At 45.0% G+C, this 21079-nt stretch overlaps 1 protein-coding gene across 3 annotated transcripts in view; it reads left to right on the top strand.

The window, feature by feature from the left end:
• The window catches only part of Thada (THADA armadillo repeat containing), a 408197-nt gene extending 389690 nt beyond the window's left edge, over positions 1-18507 (top strand). For all 3 annotated transcript variants that reach the window (XM_029564835.1, XM_029564834.1, XM_008835873.3), the window contains exons 37-38: positions 15938-16107; positions 17128-18507. In XM_029564835.1, coding sequence (XP_029420695.1) covers positions 15938-16107; positions 17128-17514 — 557 coding nt within the window. In that variant the 3' untranslated portion in view covers positions 17515-18507. The remainder of the gene's footprint in view (positions 1-15937; positions 16108-17127) is intronic.
• The last annotated feature ends 2572 nt before the right edge of the window (positions 18508-21079 follow it).

Raw genomic sequence — 21079 nt, 5'->3', positions numbered from 1 at the left:
TACAGCCTCTTTCAGAATATGCATTGGCTGTAACATTAATCTTCCTAATGCTCTTTTTTCCTCTCCAAACTATACATTTTGTATTTCTTTCTACCTCATTACTCTTTTTTAACTATAGACCTGCATAAGAGCTATCAGTAATAACCATTCCACTGACTCAGTGTTATACACTCTTGAGATTTTCTCTGCCAAGAAGATAGTTACTTTTTAACTTAGCCTCAGGCAATTTCTTGGGATAGACACAGAATACCAGACTCTTTGCCTAAATATTATATGAATGGCCTCCAGACCAGTTGCTGTTAGAGACGTCATCCCCCTCTGAAACCTCATGAGCCAGGCCTTCACTTTCTGTGTTACTTTCAGGACTATTGTCTTCCAGACTCCTACTAGAATGTCCCATTTAAGCTTTGCTTATAGAATTCAACTGCTCTTCTAGTCCAAAGTTCCAAAATCTTCCACATTCCTCAAAAAAAAAACAAGATTGTCAGGTTCTTCACAGCAATAGGTTGTTTCTTTTGTAAAATGTGTCTCTATAAATGTTCATGTGTGAGTTGTTTGAGTACCAGTTCTTTTGGGTATGTACTTGAGAATGGAGTTGCAGGTCATATGTCAATTGTGTGTTTAACTCTTTTGAGAAACTGGAGGTTTTTCTTCATGGATATTCTCTGTGGGTCTGCTTGGACAAGGAATAGTAGGCAAATACTCCTTTCCTACCCCCAAGACACTGGGAGTCAGTACATTGTCCTGATTCTGCTAGATCTGGGAAGACCCTAAAAGAATAAGGCTAAGTCTCTATAGAGGAGTAAAATCTCCCAAAGAGATGGCGGTCAGCCGAGGAAAGGCAGTCTGGATAGGAGTGCAGAGGGATTGGATGCTGAGATGATTCGGTGTCCCAAGAGAAGGTTTGACTACGATAGGAGAGGAACTTAGCAGCAGAAGGACTTAGCAACCCAGAATGAAGGAAGTATGAACCCCAAACACACGTGACTGGTATGACCAATCTAGTAGTGATGGGGGAGGAATACTAGAGAGCTATGGACTTACTCTTCTAACAACAGCAAGGCCATGGAACTAGGCAGAAAAATACTTGCCTGTCAAGGAGGCAGAACATCTGGTCTTTGTGGATGACTTTTAATCCAAGGCACAATCAGGTCAGGGTGCTTTCTTTTATGGAGTGGGGTGCAGTGGGATGGGGTAGGTTAGGTTTCTTTTTGAGACAGAATCTTATGTAGCCCAGGGTGGCCTTGAACTCCTAGTCCTCCAGCCTCAGCCTACCAGGTGGTAGGATTACGGGCATGGGCCACCAGGCCTGGCTAGGTCAGGTCTGCTTTGACAGGCCACCTTCAACAACAGGAGAGGGAATAGCTTTGAATCAAGGAAAATGAGCCTGGAAGCCAGGGGACTGTTGAGAATCTAGCATTGTTCCTGAAGGAAAAGTAGTGAGGTTGAAGCAAAGCAGCACCAGTGGGACAGAGCCAGGAAAAGACTGTGAGGAGTTTCAGGGCTCCTGTTGTCAGGGCACAAAGGGCAGGGCAAAAGATGATATGCCACCAAGGGGTATAAGCAAACCAGAAGGAATGGCAGCAAGGGCTTTGGAGAGTCCTAGAGAGCCTGAAGCACAGTACCTGTGGGGCCAAGCAGCCCTGAGTGCAGGGGCAGGAGGTCTGTGGGGCAGGCCAGGCTGCCCTTCCCAAGCAAGGACTACACACATCAGCAGGCCTCCTTTCCTCCTCCAGCTGACACACATTTCCCAGTGATATCGGTGTATTTGACATCATCATTGACCTGGAGGACATTGTGACTTCATAAATACAAATTTTAATCTGAATTATAGCAATATAGATTACTTTTTAAGGAATTTCAAGAACTGGCTTGCAGTATAACTTCATGTGGCCTACATGGGTTCTGTAGAGGGCAGACAGTGCTCACACCCTCCTTGTCTTCTTGAATGGCAACTCTTTATGTGTAAATTTAATAAGGGGAGAATTTTATAGTTGCTCAAAATATTTAGTCGAAAAGAGGTTTTACAACTCCCAGTTTTAGACTGTCAGTTTGGGGGTTTTTTTTGGTTTTTGTTTTTTTTGGTTTTGTTTTTTGGGGTTTTTGGAGGTCTTTTTGAGAGAGGCTCTCCCTGTAGCCTCAGCTGACCTGGAACTTGCTCTGTATATGAGTCTGGCCTTGAACTAACAGAGATCTGCCTGCCTCTGCCCTCTGCTGGGATTAAAGGCATGTGCCACCACTCCTGGCCCTAGCATGTCAGTTTTATTTTTTGTGTTTATTTCTGAGAAGTGTCAGTGCTCAAGTGTTATTGCTGTTTTGCAGTTTTCAGTGTTACTAACAAAATGACAGCTTCTGGTTATTGTGAACACAATGCCTTCTTGTTATTGTCAGTTTAATTTGGGGCTGATGGTTTTCTTCTTTTTTCAATTTTTTAATTTTTAAAATTTTATGTGTATGCGTGTATTGCCTGCATGTAGGTAAGTGCACCCGTGTCATGCAATGCCAGTGGAGATCAGAAGAGGCTGTTGGATCCCCTAGGACTGGACAGTTGTTAGCTGCCATGTGGGTGCTGGGATTCAAACTTGGGCTGATGATTTTCACTAATAATATTCACAACAAGGTAAAAAAACAACCTGTTTCTTCCCAGGACAGTGCAGAAAGGAAAAGGGCCTTTCTGCTCAGTAGACACAAAGTCTGAGAATCCTGAAAACCCAGGTACTCTCCTTAATAATTTAACCAAAGTATCCTATAAGCAGGGTATAGCCCATACCTAGAATCCCAGCACTTGGAAGGCTGAGGCACAAGGATCAGGAGGTCAGTAAGCACCAAATCTTATGAACCTGCGTTAGATCCCCAATTCCTGCAAGTTGTCCTCTGACTTCTACACACTTGCTGTGGTACACATGTACACACACAAATAAATAAATAAATAAATAAATAAATAAATAAATAAATAAATAAATAAATAAATAAATGTAATTTTTTAATTTTAAAAATAGGGGCTGGAGAGATAAGGTTAAGTGAATACTGCTCTTGCAGGAGACCTGAGTTGGGTTCCTAGCACCCGTGTCAGGTGACTCACAAGCAACTGTAACTCCCAACTTCAGGGATATGGTACCTCTACAGGCACATACCATATACACACACACACACTCAAATCTTTATAAATAAAATAAAAATGTTAAAATGAATACATCGATGCATATATCCTACTGCTTTTGATCTTTCTTTCTATTCACTTGGCCCCTGTGCCCTCCCTCCCTGAATTGCTGTCTCTTCCATGCCTGTTTCTTGAGAGCTTTTTGCGTCTCTCTCCCTTCCCTCCCTTCTCCCAGGCCTTCTCTAAGCTCAGCTCCCCAACTTCCAGCAGCCAAAGACGTGTCAATAGGTGGGTGCCAGGCCTTTGGGAGGAGGACTGTATTTCCAGGGCAGCTGCTGGGGAGTGAAGGTCACCCCAGAAGGTCACTGTGGAGTGAGGAACAGATAGGAAGGGTCTTGAGAGGGGGCCTGAGCAAATTCAGTTTCAAAATAGAAAATTTCTAGGATGAGAATGTAGCTTAGTGGTAGAACACTTGGCTAGCATATACAAACCTCTGAGTTTGATCCCCAGCACTGTCAAAAGAGGAGGCAGAGATTCCCAGAAACTTTTTAACTCAGGCATTTAACATTTTAAACACTGTTTCTAAATCTTTTTTTTTAACATTTATTTATTGTGTGTGTATGCACATGGTTACATGTATATACTTACACCACAGCACGTTTGTGGGGGGTCAGAGGATAACTTGTGGGAGTCAGTTCATTCTGTCCACTCTGTGGGTTCCAGGGTTGGAACTCTCGTCATCAGGCTTGGTGGCATGTGCCTTTCCCCTCTTAGCCATCTCACCAGTCCTCTAAATCTTAAAATCACTACTTAATCACTAAGTTTTAAATACCCAACAATGTTTCTGTCAATAACAGATCAAATATTCAGGCAGTAGTCCCAGAGACCATACCAGCTAGTCATACCACAGCCACTCAGTATATGCGAATACACTGCATGGTGTTCATGCAGCCACAAAATCACTTAAAGTTCATTCTCAGACTATGCCCATATCTTGCTAAGTGACACATGGCTACCTTGATTTGCTCTTACTTCACTGTGTTTATTCTGTTTTGAGCTTCAAAAACTAGGAAATCAGTTGGGTACCTATAAGAGAACTTTCTGGATTCTGTCTAAAATCAGAAGATGGTAATGTTGAAGTGTTCAAGAGAGAAAAATTATCTTCCTGTATCTTTTTCAATTTAAAATATCTAGTCTTCAGTTATACTTCAGGACCATTCATATCCACTCCCCCCCCATATCCCACCAGTGCGTTAGAGTTGGACAGCCCCTTCTTGAGCTCTATGCTGTATATTCTGGGCTGAGATTGGGCTGCTGGCCCAGAGCATTTTCCTCACAATAGTTTGTTGGAGTGAACCGGTCATTTGGCTTCCTCGTCTCTCCCACTCTATACCCTGAATAAATTCAAGAGTTGAGGGTAGGAGGCAGGGGCCTGACAGTGACACTGTAGATTAGAGAAACCACCCAAAGAGACAGTCTTAAGATCTCAGGCTGTGAAGAAATGCTTTGTAAGAGAAAGAAGCTCCAGTTGTGAAATCAGCTGAGGAAAACTGAAGTGACTTCAAGGACCAGGAAAGAAATGTCCTGAGGTATTTGATGAGTGAGGAATGTAGAATATGTCTGCAGAGCCACTGAGCTCTACCCCAGCCAGAGAAGAGGAAGCTAATAGAAAAGGAGCCCAAGCTTCCCAAGTATCCCAGGTGGATTGCCCTCTTCTAGGAGGACTGCTTTGAGGCAGAGAGGAAAAGCACAAGGCATTACCATCTCAAGCACTGCAGGGGTGGAACCCTTAGGTGCTGAGCAGAAGGAAGCCACCAAGAAGCAGAACAGATGACAAGAGGCTGTGCAAGTGGTGGATTTCTGCAGGGGTTGAGGCAGGGCTGACCTGATCCATGCCAGAAGAATCTGCCATGTGTAGAACATCAGGTGCAGGTCCACTTATCAGGGCTCTGTGGCAGTCCTGTCACCCAGCACTGGAACAGGCGCTAAGAAGCCTGCATATTCCCAGCTGTTCCCATGCAGCTCAGAGGACACCAAAGAAATGACAAGTATGACACCCAAAAGCCAGGTTTAGTGGACATTCCCTGAAGGGTTTAGAAACTTAGAGGCTGCCACGATCTCAAGGTCCCTTGGAGAGCCAGGGCTGTTCACAGGCTTTGTTGTTTGGAGGTGATATTTGAGTTCATTCCCTATTCGTTAGTGTGATTAGAAGGGCAAAAATGCATGTGTTTAATAAGCTTTAGCTGAGTGTACTGTTAAGCAGCTGTAATTAACTCAGCCTTTTCAGTGAACTGTGGCTCTACTAAATGGGAAGTGCACACTTAGGAAATATGTGCCTTTTTTTTCTTTTTTCTTTTTTTTTTTTTTTTTTTTTTTTTTTTTTTTTTTTTTTTGGTCTTTTTGAAACAGGGTCTCCCTATAGCCCTCACTGGCTTGGAACTCACTGTGTAGCCCACGCTGGCCTTGAACTCACAGAGATCTGCCTGCCTCTGCTTCCCAAGTGCTAGGACTACAGGCGTACACCACCACGCCCAGCAAAATATGTGTCTATTTTCATATTGGCTATATCCTTTTAAAAATGTTTTATTGGGACTGGAGAGATGGCTCAGAGGTTAAGAGCACTGGCTGCTCTTGCAGAGGACCCGGGTTCAATTTCCAGTACCCTCATGGTAGCTAACAACCATCTGTAACTCCAGTTCCAGGGAAATCTGACACCCTCTCTGACTTCCTCAGGCATTGCATGACACAAGTGCAATTACATACATCAGGCAATACATGCATATATATAAAATAAAAATAATTTCAAAATTAAAAGGTGTTATTTTTTAATTGTGTATGTCAGGACAGGGTATGTGCACATGAACACAAGTGTCTGAAGAAACTAGAAGAGGGTGTTGGATCCCATGGAGCTGAAGTTACAGGCAATTGTGAGCAGCCTGACATGGGTGCTGGAATCCAAACTAGGGTCCTCTGGAAGAGCAATATGTGCTCTTAACCACTGAACCATTTCTCCAGTCAGGCTGTGTCTGTTTTTAAAATCAAGGATGCGGGGTACATATGCACTTAATGATTTAAAGTGAACCCACATTGGAAAAATTATAGTTACTTCAACTTTAAAAGAGTTTTTCTAGCTCCAGGGGATCCAATGCCCTCTTCTGGCCTCCAGAGGTACTCAATCACATGGCACACATATACATAAATAAAATAAAAATAAGTCTTTAAACAAAATTTTACGTATTTTTTTTTTCTGTGTGAGGCATGGTGTTACATGCCTTTAATCCCAGCAGGGGTAAGATTAAAGGGAGGCAGAGGCAGGTGGATCTCTGTGAGATTGAGGCTAGCTTGCCTATATAGCAATATCCAGACCAGTTGGGGCTACAGAGAGACCGTGTCTCAAAAAAGAAAATTTTTCCTTCAGATGAAAACTAAGAATTTAGGCATTTTGGCACACACCTATGATCCCAACACTAGGGAGGGAGAGTCAAGAAAATCAGGAGTTCAAGGTCATCTTCAACTACATAACAAGTTTGAGGCCAGCCTGGACTATATGAAGCCCTGCCTCAAAAAAAAAGAAAGGAAGAAAGGAAGGAAGGAAGGAGGGAGGAAGGGAGGGAAGGGAGGGACGGAGGGAGGGATAGAGGGAGGGAGGGATCAGAGAAAGAGAACACAGGATTTGCTAGGGTATCTTTGTTTTCATTGTAGATTATCAAGAACAATGAACAGTCATAGATGTGATGTCACATAAGCACATCTGTGGAGCCCACATTGTGTTGAGATAGGACTCCAAGGACTCTTGGAAACCTAGGCCATTTACTCCATTTGAAAATAGCCAGAAAATGAAGCAAAATCAAGATTATAATATTTGAACAGTTGTGGGTTTTTTCCCATTTTTGTTTTGTTTTGTTTTGTTGTCTTTTTGAGACAGGGTCTCCCTGTAGCCCCAGCTGGCCTGGAACTCACTGTGTAGACCAGGCTGGCCTTGAACTCACAGAGATCTGCCTGCCTCTGCCTCCTGAGTGCCAGGACTAAAGGTATGCTCTACCACGCCTGGCCTTTTTTCCCAAGTATTTTAAGAATTTTAAACAATGATGATTTTACCTCCCTTCAGACCTGGAAACACTTATCCATCTCTGGGGAGAAAAGGCTTTGTAGCCAGCTGTTCAGGGGAAATGGCTGCTTATTACCTGTTGACCCTCTATTCCCAGAGGAAGGAAAGGACATATGCTAGGTGATGCCTTCTGGAAAAATGAAGATGAAGAAGTATGAACCATGTCTGAACCAGATGGAGACCTAGCCTGTCATTCCTGGGAATGCTGAAAAGTTTCATCCACCCATCAACTATCCTTGGATAGACTTTAGTGAAGGGACTGCTTAGGGTTGTGTAAGATAGTGGATGAGGTTAAGGTCTCACCTTGTGCCCTACTGACACTGATGATGGGATTGGCACATGCCTTGCTGGATGTTTAGCAGCATCCCTAGTCTCTACCCACTCTACATGTCAGTAGCACCACTGTGATTGTCAGAAATGTCTCCAGACAGGCAGACATCCCCTGAAGAGCAGCATCACTCCTGGTAGAGAACCACTAGGTGAAGGGAAGCAGCAGTGAGCTTGGAGCACCAAGAAACAAACAACAGTAGAAATATGACTGCCCTTCAAGTGGAAAGAGAGGAGGCTGAAGTCCAGGAAGAGCTGGACTGGGAAGAATTATGTCAGTGCTCTAGCCACTGCCAAGATTGACAATTTACAGAGGAAGGGTACAGGAAGGAAGTACCTCCAACTTCTCTTTCTTCATCCTCTCTAGTATACCAGTGTCCCCTTCCCAGTGGAAGCCCAGAGGCAAGGAGACCTGAGTAATGCTATCATAGAAGTCAAAATCCTGAGGCACCAATCAGGGTAGAGAAGGGCAGAGCATGGGTTTGAGGGCAAACAGCAAAGCATCCATCTAGTTGCCCCTTCATCCAGTGCTTAGAGGCAGCTTAGCAGAGTGATACAGAACTTAGGCTATGGACTCAGACTACCTGTTATCTCCTGTGTGATCTTGACCTATGTACTACTCTAAACATCAACAATCTTGAACATAAAATGATAGCAACAACCGGGTGTAATGGTGCACACCTTTAGTCCCAGCACCGGGGCAGAGGCAGGTGGATCTCTGTGAATTCGAGGCAAGCCTGGTCTACATAGTGAGTTCCAGGTCAGTTAGGGTTACAGGGAGCCCGAGTATCAAAAAAGACCAAAAAAAAAAAGGTAGCAACAGTGCTGTTTCTGTGACATTCTTACATCCTTTCCATCTACGTGCATACAAGCACACTTTCTATTTCTCTCCATAGGTAGGTAGATGATTGGTAGATAGATAGATAGATGACAGATAGATAGATAGATAGATAGATATAGATAGATAGATAGAAGATAGATAGATAGGTAGATAGATAGATAGATAGATAGATAGATAGTAGATAGATGATGATGATAGATAGATAGATAGATAGATAGATAGATAGATAGATAGATAGATAGATAGATAGACGGACTTTCTTTTTGCAGTCCTAAGGATAGAACCTAGGGCTTCCTGCATGCTAAATAAGCACTCTATCGCTGAACTACATTCCCAGCCCCTCTCTTAGTATTATTTTAATGGACAATCCATGGGAAACTAGAGCCATGGGGTTCATCCATGGATGTTCTCCATCCTCCATCATCTTGTAACCACTGAAGAAGTCCTGAGGAATGGGCAGGTCTGAAAGTTCTGAGAGGAAATTCTAAGTAAACCAAGGCCCAATAATGGAGAGAAGGGAAGGAGGAGTTGAGAGGACTATGGTTGAAGGTTTTGATGTTCTTACCTGTCAAGGTCAGGCTGACGTGGATCCAGCTCTTTTCCAAATCAAGGTACTACACACTCATGTGTCCATAGGGACTAGACAAATGAATACCCCTGTGAATGGCAGTGAGGGTTCAGGAACTAGGGCTAGGGTGACCCTGATTGGAAGCATGTCCAACCATGAGGCATGGCCACTGCTCTACTCCAAACACCAGACTAATTTTCTGAATTTTCAAAGATGTTATAAACATAAAGGGTTTATTTTTAAATTCCCAATTTTGAAAAAGCCAGATGAGCTATGCCAAACTTGTGTGACGATCAAACAATCCACCTCTGCCCAGATATTTCTGATGGCTCCCCTGGGGTCTTAGAACCCCTGAGCTATATGTATTTGGTTGGGTTTTTCCTTTTTTTGAGACAGGGTCTCCCTGTAGCCCCAGCTGTCCTGGAACTCACTGTGTAGACCAGGCTGGCCTCAAACTCACAGAGATCTGCCTGCCTCTGCCTCCCATGTGCTGGGATTAAAGGCGTGCGCCACCACACCCGGCATATTCCTTTTAAACAGTGGGTTCCTGGTCTTAAAAACAAAAAGAGAGCCTGACATGGTGATGCATGAGTGTAGCCTAGCACTTGGAAGCCAGAGGCAGGAGGATTGCCACACATTTGAGGTCAGTTTGGGCTCCATATCAAGTTCAGGCTGACAGGGCTACATAGTGAGACCCTGTCTCAAAAAGCCAAAAACAACATTTTTAGAAGAGGAACGAGTCCACCTGGGTCAGATGAAGTTGAATTCTCTTCTAGACTTAACACTATGACCAGGCTGGGCAGAGTCAGAGACACAGACCTAAGGTAGCAAGTGGACATTTGCCAGTCATCCCAGTGTAGCATGTGCATGCTGCAACTAGGCTGTCCTTGAGAACTCTGACTCACACAGGTTCCGCACTTAGACTTCCAGCTGGGTTCTTGGAAGCCAGAAGGACCAGTCCTCTCCATTTCTAGGACACATGACATGGACCTTCCTCCAAGCCATTTGTACCCAGTAGGGGTCATCTGGAGACTCTGTTAGGTGGTATGGGTTGCTGTGATGGCATTGGATGGTTTGACCATAAAGTACACTCACCAGTGTCCTGCCTAAGCCTTGGCCTTCTAAGCCCTGGCCTTGATGGCTCAGGGCAGCAGAGTGACAGGGGAGGCAGGGCCAGAGAGACTCCCAGCATCCCTCAGAAAAGCTAGGACAGTGGTAGAGTCAGCTGATAAACCAGGCTTCTGTTCCATTTGCATTTCTCATGACTAATGAAAATATAAGCAGGCTCTCAGTCTGCTGAGGCAAAGTGAAGAAGTCTAGAAATAATGAGGTTGTCTAGAAATAACCCACTAAAACCTGAAAGTACTCTGCTCAGAAAAGAACCAAACACATCTTTTTCCCCAAGCCTCTGCTCCTCAGCCTCCCCCAACTCAGCCCCCCTCGAAAACCTTCCCCTTTGTGGGTTGCTCTGGTCTTCTTGCTGCTGGAGCTCTGGACTCCACTTCGGCCCCAGCCATGATGAGCCTCTGACCCCTCCTGTATGGACAAGCTTCCCTCCATTGAGCTTCCTCCTCCCACTCCCCAATGGCTTTTTTCCATTTCTGTCCTTTTGTTACCACAACTCATGGTCTAATTAGTCTCTGTCATACACCATCTTGGACTGTTTCCTGACACTTCTGTGTGTCTGTGTCAACTTCCCTCAGATTAAACTATTCACTCTGAGAAAAGGAACTGGGCTTCTCCTCGTGTTTCTCATTTCCCCACACAGTGGGAGATCAGTAAATAGTTATGAGTAAAACATTATTTAAATTGATAGGTGAATAGATGGGGAGTGAATGTATGGAGAGTTGGTTAGCTTGCAAGGCCCCCTAACATCCTGGCCAGCTCCTTAAAACTGAGAGATTTTCCCATAGATACTTCAAGCACGTTTCTCCAGAGCTACAGAAAGAATTCAGCCCATCACCACTCACCAGCATTCCTGTGTTCACCTCTCAGAAAAGCAGTGAAGGAAACTCCACAGGTTACCTTAGTTTAGATGGCATCTCTACCCACCCAGCCAGCCTACATGACTCTTTAAAATCAGACTATGGACTTTTTTTTAAAGATTTTTTTAAAGTTATATGTATTTGATGGGTGTGGTGGTATACACCTTTAATCCCTGCACTTGACAGGCAGAAGCAGGCAGATCTTTGTGTCTCTGGTCTATATACAGGGAGACCCTATCTCAGAAATAAAAACATTCCATGACTCTCTGTGTGTGTGTGTGTGTGTGTGTGTGTGTGTGTGTGTGTGTGTGTGAAGTACCTATGGAGGCCAAAGAAGGCATCAGATTCCCCTTGAGCCGAGTTACAATCAGTTGTGAGTTGCTAGATGTGGGGACCAAGACATGGGAACCAAACTTGAGTTTTCTGCAAGACCACCACATGGTCTTCACTGCTGAGCCATCACTCCAGCCCCAGACTGTGAATTTATAATCTGCTGTCTGAAATAGTTTTCAGACGTCGATAACATGTGAACAGAGCCATATTTTCATCAATTGGTAGGCAATATGGAAAAGATCCACAACATTTCCCTCTTAATTAGTACAGTTGAAAAGCCTATGAGGTACCTATCTACCTAAAGATTAATAATCACTTTCCTCAGCATAGAGGAGACAAACTAGAACCAGTGCCAATGTGGACATCCTCATGGAGGTGGAAAGGAAATAGTGTAGGAGCATGAGTGTCCTGACAGGTAGTGTCTGATAGCCAGGCATCCGCCTTCACAGAAGAACCCCAAGGAGGTCTGCAGTGCAGCAACCTGAAGTGGTTCATTTGCTGCCCACCTCTGCAATCTGTTTACAAGGATGGCAGGCACTGGATTAACTAAGTCTAAATTAGCTGGCTTGTGTATCCACCATGATTCCATATGAGTGAATGTTAATCCCCATGCCCAGACCTACCACAGACAGGAATGTACCAGCCAGCCTCACCTACTTAGAGCACTGGGATGGGAGTGGGGGCTCCAGGGCATGTTTCTTCTTGGCTTAGATTACTTATTCTTCACACTGACTGATCTCTTCCCAACTACTTTGGCTCCTGTGATCTGGACCACTCCTTTGAATACCCGATGTCCTTGCTCTCTATTGCCTAGATGATAGGCTAACTTTAGACCACCAGCTTCTTCATTCCTTTTGGTGGCTGAATACTTTTCCACTGTATGCACATACCACATTTTCTTTATCCATTCATAAGTTAATAGATGTTTTGTTTCTACTTTTTGGTTGTTATGAACAAGGCCACTATGAATGTTCATCAGGTTTTTGTGTGGACATGTTTTCATTTCTCTTAGTTATGCTTAGGAGTAGAAATGTTGGGTCTTACATGCTTTAGTCTTTTGAGAAACTGCAAGATTGTTTTCCAAAGGGATTTCACCATTCAGCATTTTTACTAGCAAAGGGTTCCATTTTTTTATACTTTCATTAAAATGTCTTTTTTTCATTATAGTCATCCTAGCCAATGTGATGTGGTATCTTTGTGAGTTCTATTGGTTTTATGTGTTGCCGTGATTTGTTTTGGTTTTTTGGTGGTTGTGTGTGTGTGTGTTGTTTTTAATTATTTTTTATTTTCTGTGTAATGATCGTGGAGGCCAGAAGAGGGCATCGGAACCTGGGAACTGATGGTGGTTAGCCACTGTGTGGATGCTGGGAATGGAACTCATGTGTTCTGCAAGAGCAGCTACTGCTCTTAACCACTGAGCCATCTCTCCAGTTCTTTTTTTTTTTTTAAATTTTATATGTCATGTTTTTGTTTTTTGAGACAGGATCTGATGTAGACCAGCTGGCCTTGAACTCACTTTGTACCCAGGGCTGGCCTTGAATTCCTGATCCTCCTGCTTCCACCTCCTGAGTCCTGGGATTACAGGTGTTTACCACCCTGTTTATGAGGTGCTGAGGACTGAACTCGGGACTTCATGCATATGCCCCCAAGTACTCTACGATCTGAGCTACATCCCCAGCCCCATTGTTTCTACACTGTCAGTTCCATTGATCATATATCTGTCCTCCTGTTAGTACCACACTGCCAAGCTGGAGGTGTAGCTCAATGTTGGTAAATGTTTAACATCCATGAAGCCCTGAATTCAGCATACACACACACACACACACACACACACACAGACACACACGCACGCACGCACGCATGTACACACACACAGCGCCTTGATTCTTATAGCTTTGTGATAGGTTTTGAAATCCAGAAATGGAAGTTCTCTGATTGTGCTTTTGGTTTTTGTTTTCTGTTTTTTTCAAGATCATTTGGCTATGCTGGGTGCACAGCAGATTCCTAACCACACTTGTTGCTTGGTTGCTGGCTTTCTTCCTTGACGGACTAGCCAGCCTGAGTAATAAGTGGAAAATCCCTTTCCCTCCTTCCTAGTCTCCCTTTGAGAAGCAACTTGGCCAGTAGGGATTGAGGCTTTTCTGGCTAACTTTAGTCCAAGATCAAGTAGTCAGCCAGAGAATGTGTGGCTGACTTGGCCCTTCAGGCAGGAGACCTGAATCCATCTAATCCCCGAATTTCAGCTTCCCTCCTCTTCCCCAACCCCCTCCAGTACTGTAGGATTGTGATCCTCTCCGAGTGCACATCCAGCCATGCCACACTGGTTCTTGTTGTACCTGTCATCCCCTCATTCTCCTGCCCCTTCCTAAGCATGACTCATAGCAAATGGCACAGAGCAAGGCCATTTTCCTGTCAGGTGGGGCCAGTGTAGCAAGCTGGCCTTCATGGTGGCATTTCTCATCACCCCTATGTGCTCTTTATTGGATCCAGCAGATGTGTCACCTGAGCTGCAGGCACTGATTTTACTATAGGAGAAACTTTCATCTTTCTTCAAGGGCCTTCAGTCCTTGCCTTAAGATCAAAAAAAGAAAAAGAAGGAAGGTCAGGCAGAGGTGGGTTTTTCTAGAAGGTCTCAAGATCAACTGCTGCTAATTCCAAAATACTAAGGACTTACAGTTGTGCCCTTTTAAATGACTAAAGTGGTAAAGCCAGCATACCTTGTTCACCTTCACAGATTCCTGGGCAGGTTTCCCTGTCGCTGTGCCACACGGAAGGAAGGGGCAGTCTGCACTGAGTTATATTTAGCACCACACCACCACCAATGGTTCAGACTTGCACCTGTGCCCCAGTGTTTAGCTGTAGAGCAAGCCATATGGAGAACAGGGACTGCAAATGGAGGGATCAGTTCTATGAATGCTTATGGGAACTGAGACCCGTCTTTGTGGCCTCTAAGTAGTGCTGACCCTGCTAGACAGCCACCGTTAAAAAAAAAAAAAAAAAAAAGCATTCTGCTCTCCTACTTTGTATTTCATGTGTTCCAAGAGACTGTTAGTAATTCTGGTTTCTTAAGTCACTTGGAGCTCTGTGAATGTACACAGTGGGTTAGCTTAAACCCCAAGTTCCTCATCTGTGAAGCAGGGGTGGTAATGCCCATTCCTTAGATTTGGGGGCTGGGGATGTAGCTCAGTGGCAAAGCACTTGTCTAGCATGCCCAAGGCCCCAGAACCACCAAAAAAATAAAAATAAAAAAGTATAGTTGTTGAAAGGATTGGAAATCAGGCACCTGATCAGGGCCTGACATGTCATAGAGCTTCCATGGTGGCACCCCATAAGCCTAGTTCAACAGCCTGAGGGACTCAGCCTTTTATTGCAGATTTCAACCTTCTCTCTGGTGCTGAGTACCAGATAGTCAGGATAAAGCTGGAGATGTGTCTTTACGAGAACTGAGGGTTTGACAGAAATTTAGCATTAATGGCAGGGGTTGATGCGGGAGAGATATGCAAAGGCCTACTCTCTAAATTGAGGGACTTCATTCTTGAAGTTCAAGCCACCTGCTGGTTGGGATGGGAAGGGCTGAGTTGGTGGTAGGAGTGACAGTACCTTTAACCTGCTTGTGACCCCATATATAGGACTAAGGCCAGACAGTGAAGTAAGCAGGGTTCTCCCAAGGTACCCACTTTCTTTTTCTACACCCTCTCTTTCAGCACCTCACCCTTAGACAGCAAGGAAGTCAAGGGGCAGAAGAAGGGAGTCATTGTCAAGACAAAGGGCAACAAAATCTCAGCAAAATCCAGGGCTGGGGCTGTGTAGCTCACTGTAGAGCACTTGCCTAGCATGCAAAAAGCATGAGCAAAATATAACCCACAACCTGCTTTTGGATGGCCTGTGAGCTGCATGTGGTTTTCACATTTTTAAATGTAGAGTACTTATCTAGCATGTACAAAACCTTGGGTTCCATTCCCAGCATTGGACATAGCGGCACATACCTTTAATCCCAGCACTTGGGAGGTGAAGGCTGAAAGATCAGAAGTTCAAAGTGATCCTTGGCTACAAACTGGGTATGGTGGCACATGCATATACTCAAGAGGTTGAGGCAGGAGAATTAGAAATTCAAGGTCATGACAACTCACCCAGTTTGAGACTAGCCTGCACTGTATAAGACTCTAGCTAAAACAGGAAAAAGAAAAGACTATTTTGTGACACAAAATTCAAATAGTGGCATGCATAAATAATGTTTTATTGGCACATAGCCACCATCTCTATGTATTGTCTCGCCTGCTTTTGGCAGAGAAGTTGCAACAGAGGCAGTAAATCCTGTACAGTATAAAACAGGTACCCTCTGCCCATGAGGGAAAATATGTTTCACTCTGCTCTAAGATGACAGAGCTTCCTGATCCTTCCACTTATACTAGAGGGGCTGAGGGAAGAGAAGTATCTAGCCCTGCAGGTGGGACCTCTCCAGGATAGAGGGAGAGGGTGGTAGAGTCAGGCTTAGGATTCATTCTAGCAATAGAGATAGAAGGACTCAGGAGGGGTTTAGGAGCCTTCACCTTCCCTTGGCCCGTGTGGTGACAGGGATTTTACCCAAGACCCTCTATGTTCCCAGAGTCCCCCAGACTTTCAGGGCTGGCCATGAGTGGCATATTCATTGCTTGCCTCTCTCCTCTCTCTGCAGAATTTGCCTTCTGCCAGGTGGATGCCTCCATTGCTTTGGCCCTGGCCTTAGCTGTCCTGTGTGATTTGCTCCAGCAGTGGGACCAGCTGGTGCTAGGACTGCCCATTCTACTGGGATGGCTGTTGGGAGAAGGTGATGGCCTCGAAGGTTTTGTGCAGAGCCCACATCAGGTATTCCCAAAAATTTGGCATGCTGGCAGGCAGGCAGAGTGCCCTAGCCCTCTGAGTGCATCACTGACAGGCTGAGGAACTTAATGGATGGTGGGAAGTGTGCCACTGGCTGCTGTAATGCAGAACATGGCCTGATCAGGAGAATGCCTCCTGGGTGCTGCTAGGGACCCAGGGACAAACTCAGGCTCAATGGCAAGCCAGTGGGAGAGGATACTTTGAAAGATGTTCCTTGGATATTGAGAATATAATTATGGAAAACACTTATTAGTAGGTCCTGTAATTAGCATAGGGCTCCTCAAAACTCTGGATCTTAGCATTTCCAGAGAATTTGGGGTCCTTTTAGGGAGCTTGGTGCTTGACCCTCCTCTAGAGTGGCAAGGAATAGTCACAGATTGGGAAACTGTGAGCCAAAATAAGCAACAGGGGCATCTGGAAAACAGGAATCCATGCCCACCCATATGACTCTTCCTGCCTGCTGTCTCAGCGTCCTCAACAGACCAAGAGTTCAAAACTCACTCTGATTATGGAACATGCGGAGATATGATAAAGTGTTTGCAATAAAATGACCTTGACACCCCATCACATTCTAGAAATTGGGTCTCATACTTAGAGGCTCGTGTCTTGTGCTCAGTAACTCTTGACTCTACTGCAGATTCCCCTGCTTCCTCCTCTGATTTCTCAGCACACCTTAAGACCTAAGATCTACTTCCTTGTCAAGGTCCCCTTTTCAGTATCAGGTCCCTAAATATCTTGGCTTTAAACTACCTACACATCTTTATTCAAAGGTCTTGTTAAGTCTGGGAGGAAAAATAATCATCTCTGGTAGAGAAGTACAAGGAGTGGAAATAGAGGGTGACCTTCAAAGCTGCAAACGGTGTGAGCATGGGTGTTGGCAGGCCTGAGTGGGCCCCCTGTCAGCTGGAGGAGGGGACACACCTTTCACCTCCAACAGGCAGGACCCTGCTTGGTGTGTCTGGGGCTTGTCAGCACTGTTTATTTTGGTGTTTTTATCTGATGTAGGGGGAAGATGATCACATATTTGAAAAATCGGAAGTCAATTTTTGGGCTGAGACCCTGACCTTCGTGAAATACCTCTGCAGACACCTCTTTCACCTCCTCTGTGAGTCTGGCTGGCAGTCCCCTCACTCGGAGAGGATCTGTCACCTGCAAAGGATAGCCTCAGAGCAGCACCACCTCCTCTCTCAGCTTTTCAAACAACTTCCACTCACCCCTGAGTTTTTGAAGACAGTGGAGTACACTAGGCTGCGCATTCAGGAAGAAAGGACTTTGGCTGGCCTTAAGCTGCTGGCCTTTCTGGAAGGAAAGGAAGTTCCCAGCACTGAAGACTGTCCTGCAGAATGGGGAGAGTTAATAGCCCCAAGAACAAGAACAGAAGCAACATGTTGAAGAAAGAAGACTGGGGTAGAAGGTAGATTATCCCCCAAAGTCTGCAAGAGACATAATCGAACATTGCAACCCTCCCTTCATTCCCTGCTCACTTCTAGGAGTCTAGGTCCTGTCACTTCCTAAGAGGGCTTTTGCATCAAATTCACTAGAAGCAGCCCGATTTCTTGCAGCTTCTGTAGGAAGTAAGGCTACCACATTGAATATTCACTTTGGCCCCAGGTACAGGCCACCTACAGGCCTAAATTGGCCTTTTCCATCCCCCAGGACTGCCAGAGTCCAGCCAAAGCCTGTTTTCTATGCACTGCATTGAGTTTTAACACACAAGATTTCACCACCATCACTGCTGTTTTGGGCTGTATATAAAGACTGGATTAGTTGGCAAACAACCCACTTGGTCATATTTTAAATTTTATTCTTATTTTAGCAGAGGAGAAATATGTTCCAAATGTTGGGTCCTGGGAGAATTCAGTGAGACTCAACCTCATACAAATGCGGTGTTTTATTGTCTACATGTGCTAGTCCTGTAATGCCCATGTTAAGAATGCCTCCTTTCTCCCCAGAAATGTTTGTGAATGTTAGGAAACCTGATTGGTCACCCAATATGTATTGCCTGATGTTAGAAGGAACATGGGAAAAGGAGAGCCAGGACAGAGGCCTCATTCATTTGATGCCAGTGCTATCTACTGACCTGTGCTTGGTGGAAGTATCTCATTTCAGATGCAAATAAACATATCCATTCGATGGTTTCATCTAGAAACCTTCAGGGTTTTTTGGCCCAGCGCAGCCCTCTTCCTCTGACACCCAGCAGGTGGCACTCCTGCACACATTATATTTGCTGATCTATTTCATTGGCTTAGCCACCTAAAACAACTGTTTGCTGCTAGGTGAGGAAGAGCTGATCTTCCTAAAACAAGGAATTCTAGATAGGCTGACTAGACTCAGCAGATGGATAAGCACTGGGGAACAGCTGGGGGTGCCAACAACACAGTGGACAGTCACAGGGATGACAGTATATGGCTCCAGTGGAGGGGGGGGCGCTATGGGAGGGTGCCATTTGGAATGTGGGTATATAGATGAATAAGATTGTTTGGGCTATGCAAAACATCAATAAAGAAAAAATGAAAAAAATGTTTTCAGACTTTGATTAGTGTGTGTTGTATGGGGGGGGGGGCGCTGTGTGCCACAGCATGCATGTGGAGCTCAGAGGACGACTCTGTGGAGTGTCCTTCCATCTTTATATGGGTTTGAGGGATAGAACTCAGGTTCAGGCTTGCATAGCAAGCACCTTTACCTGCTGAGCCATCTCAATGGCCCAGCTTTCCATTTTAATATATACTTTCAGAATAAGTGTCACCCATGGACAGTTACCTTCAGATTCATAGCTTGGATGACTTGTAGCTCTATCCACATTCCTGATTATCTAAAAAGACCATGTCAGGCATATAAACTTTTAGGGCCTATAAATATGTTCAACTGTTTCTTGGGTGAGTGGTCACTTAGTGTGGAAGGTGGGTGGTTGAGAGTGCAGATGAGAGAGGCATTTGATATGCCTTTCCTTATTGCAGAAAAGCTGAGATTTCAAAAGTAGTTGGTATCTGAGAGGAATACCACCACCTAACACTATAAACACACAGCCATGCTGGAGGTGTAGAGAAAGGGCTCTGCAGGAAGAGGAAAGGAGTTAACCAGTGTTCAAGATGTCATCCAAAAGTGAGCAAAAAACTCCCTTTGCAAACATTCAACCCTAAATGTGGTCTGAGTGATCCTGAATTAATTACCTAGTTAGACACTGGTGAAGCCCACACCTGATGGAAAGCTGACAACCTAAAGTTTTTGGTTTTTTTAGTTTGGTTTTGCTTTTATTTTTATTTTTTGAGATAGGGTCTTTCTATTTAGACCAGGCTAGCTTCAAACACCTAGTCGTCCTCCTGAATCTGTCTCCTGAGTGCAGAGATTACAGGCACTCCACCATGCTCAGCATTACACTATTTTGTTCTAAGACCTAGTGGGTGAGAAGTTGGTGACTACTGGTGTGATGTGGAGATAATATGGAAAGGACAAAGCCAAGCTCATTGAAAAGGACAGCACTCCCTTATTTCCCCATTTAAATGAAATAAAAGCAGTTATGTAACAAAAATATCTTACACTAGCGGGCATTCTGCACCAAAGGATATACCAGAACATGTTTATGTTCTCCAGAATACTAGCAAGTCTACCAAGTGGGCGTTCTTGCCATTGTTGGCTGAGAATTGCCCCAGATTTGGATCTTGGCTGGCACTGGCCAGCCTGAAAGGAAAGGAGGAACCAATGTGTCCATGGATTTGTATGTGAAATTTTGCTACTGACCTAATAGCAGCAACTAAGGAAATGACTGCTGCTTACTTTCCAGATACATCCCAGAACCTCTCAGGTGCTCAAGCTCATGTTTGGGGTCATTTCAGCCACAGCTGCTAGCCCTCAGTAGGGGCCAGAGCAGGATAGGTGGGAAGAGCGAAAGAGCTACCTTTTCTGAAGTCACTTTTGACTCCAATCTTTAGGGTCTTAAGACTTTGGTGACCCCTGGCTCTGTACTCAGGATTCTGTGGCCCTCCGGATGCCTGGCATCTCTCTCTTTGCCCATCTGTTCTAATGTCTAAGATGCTGTGTGCTTGTTTATCTTTAGAACAACTTCATGGATATTTCATTTGTACCTTGACAGAGGTGAGGGACTGATTTTATTATCTTTGTGTTTCAAGTAAAAAAAAAACAAAAACAAAAAAACAAGTACCAAACCCAGCAAGCTGAGCCTGAATTCCATCCCGGTATTTCTTTTCCTTTTTTTTTTTTTTTTTTTTTTTTTTTAAGATAGGCTCAAAGTGAACCAGGCTAGTCTAAAACTCACAGCAGTTCTCCTGCTTTGACCTCCCAAGTGCCAGGATTATAGGCATGAGTCATCACACCATCACACCTGCTCAGCCCTGTATTTCTGGTCCTAAAGTCCTCCAGAGCACGGCTCTAACTCCCTGGGCAGTAGGGACTGCTGCATCAGGAAATGCGCATCAGACTCAGAAGCCAGTCCTGAGCGACAAGCCTACCTCCCTCCCTTCCAGGTTAACTGCTGCTACCCAGGTGTGCACTGGAAGGACTAAGTACAAGCAGACAGGAAAAACAACGTTGGAAGGGTGTGGGTCCTTCCCTGGCAGCTGCTGGGCCTTCCACTGGCAGCTGGGTGAAATCATGGGCCGACTCCAACTTTTTGACAGCCAGTATGGACTCAGTGTAACGAGAAAGGTTCAGGACCACGGATTAGGGCCGTCAGCGGCTTTAGCCACACTAGGCACTAGGTGGGGGTGTCTGCCCCGTCTCAGGACGCTAGCCAGGCGCCTCTTGGGAAGACGCGTTCCTCAGTGCAAGCTGCTGTGGGTTGTGCCGAGCCTACAGAATAAAACCTTCCACCTGGGTGGCGGCTCTGCAACCACTGGATCCGGCAGCCAGCACGAACTTAGGTGATCCTGTTGTGCGGCGCCTCTCACTGCCGAAGAGGGAAGGAGCTTGCAGGACGCGACAGGCCAAGGTTGAGCCGGGC

The sequence above is a fragment of the Nannospalax galili genome, unplaced genomic scaffold, assembly GCF_000622305.1.
Source record: "Nannospalax galili isolate Female #2095 unplaced genomic scaffold, S.galili_v1.0 scaffold257, whole genome shotgun sequence".
Classification (NCBI taxonomy): domain Eukaryota; kingdom Metazoa; phylum Chordata; class Mammalia; order Rodentia; family Spalacidae; genus Nannospalax; species Nannospalax galili.
The sequence above is the reverse complement of the archived record's forward strand: the minus strand, read 5'-3'. Positions and strand labels throughout refer to the sequence as shown.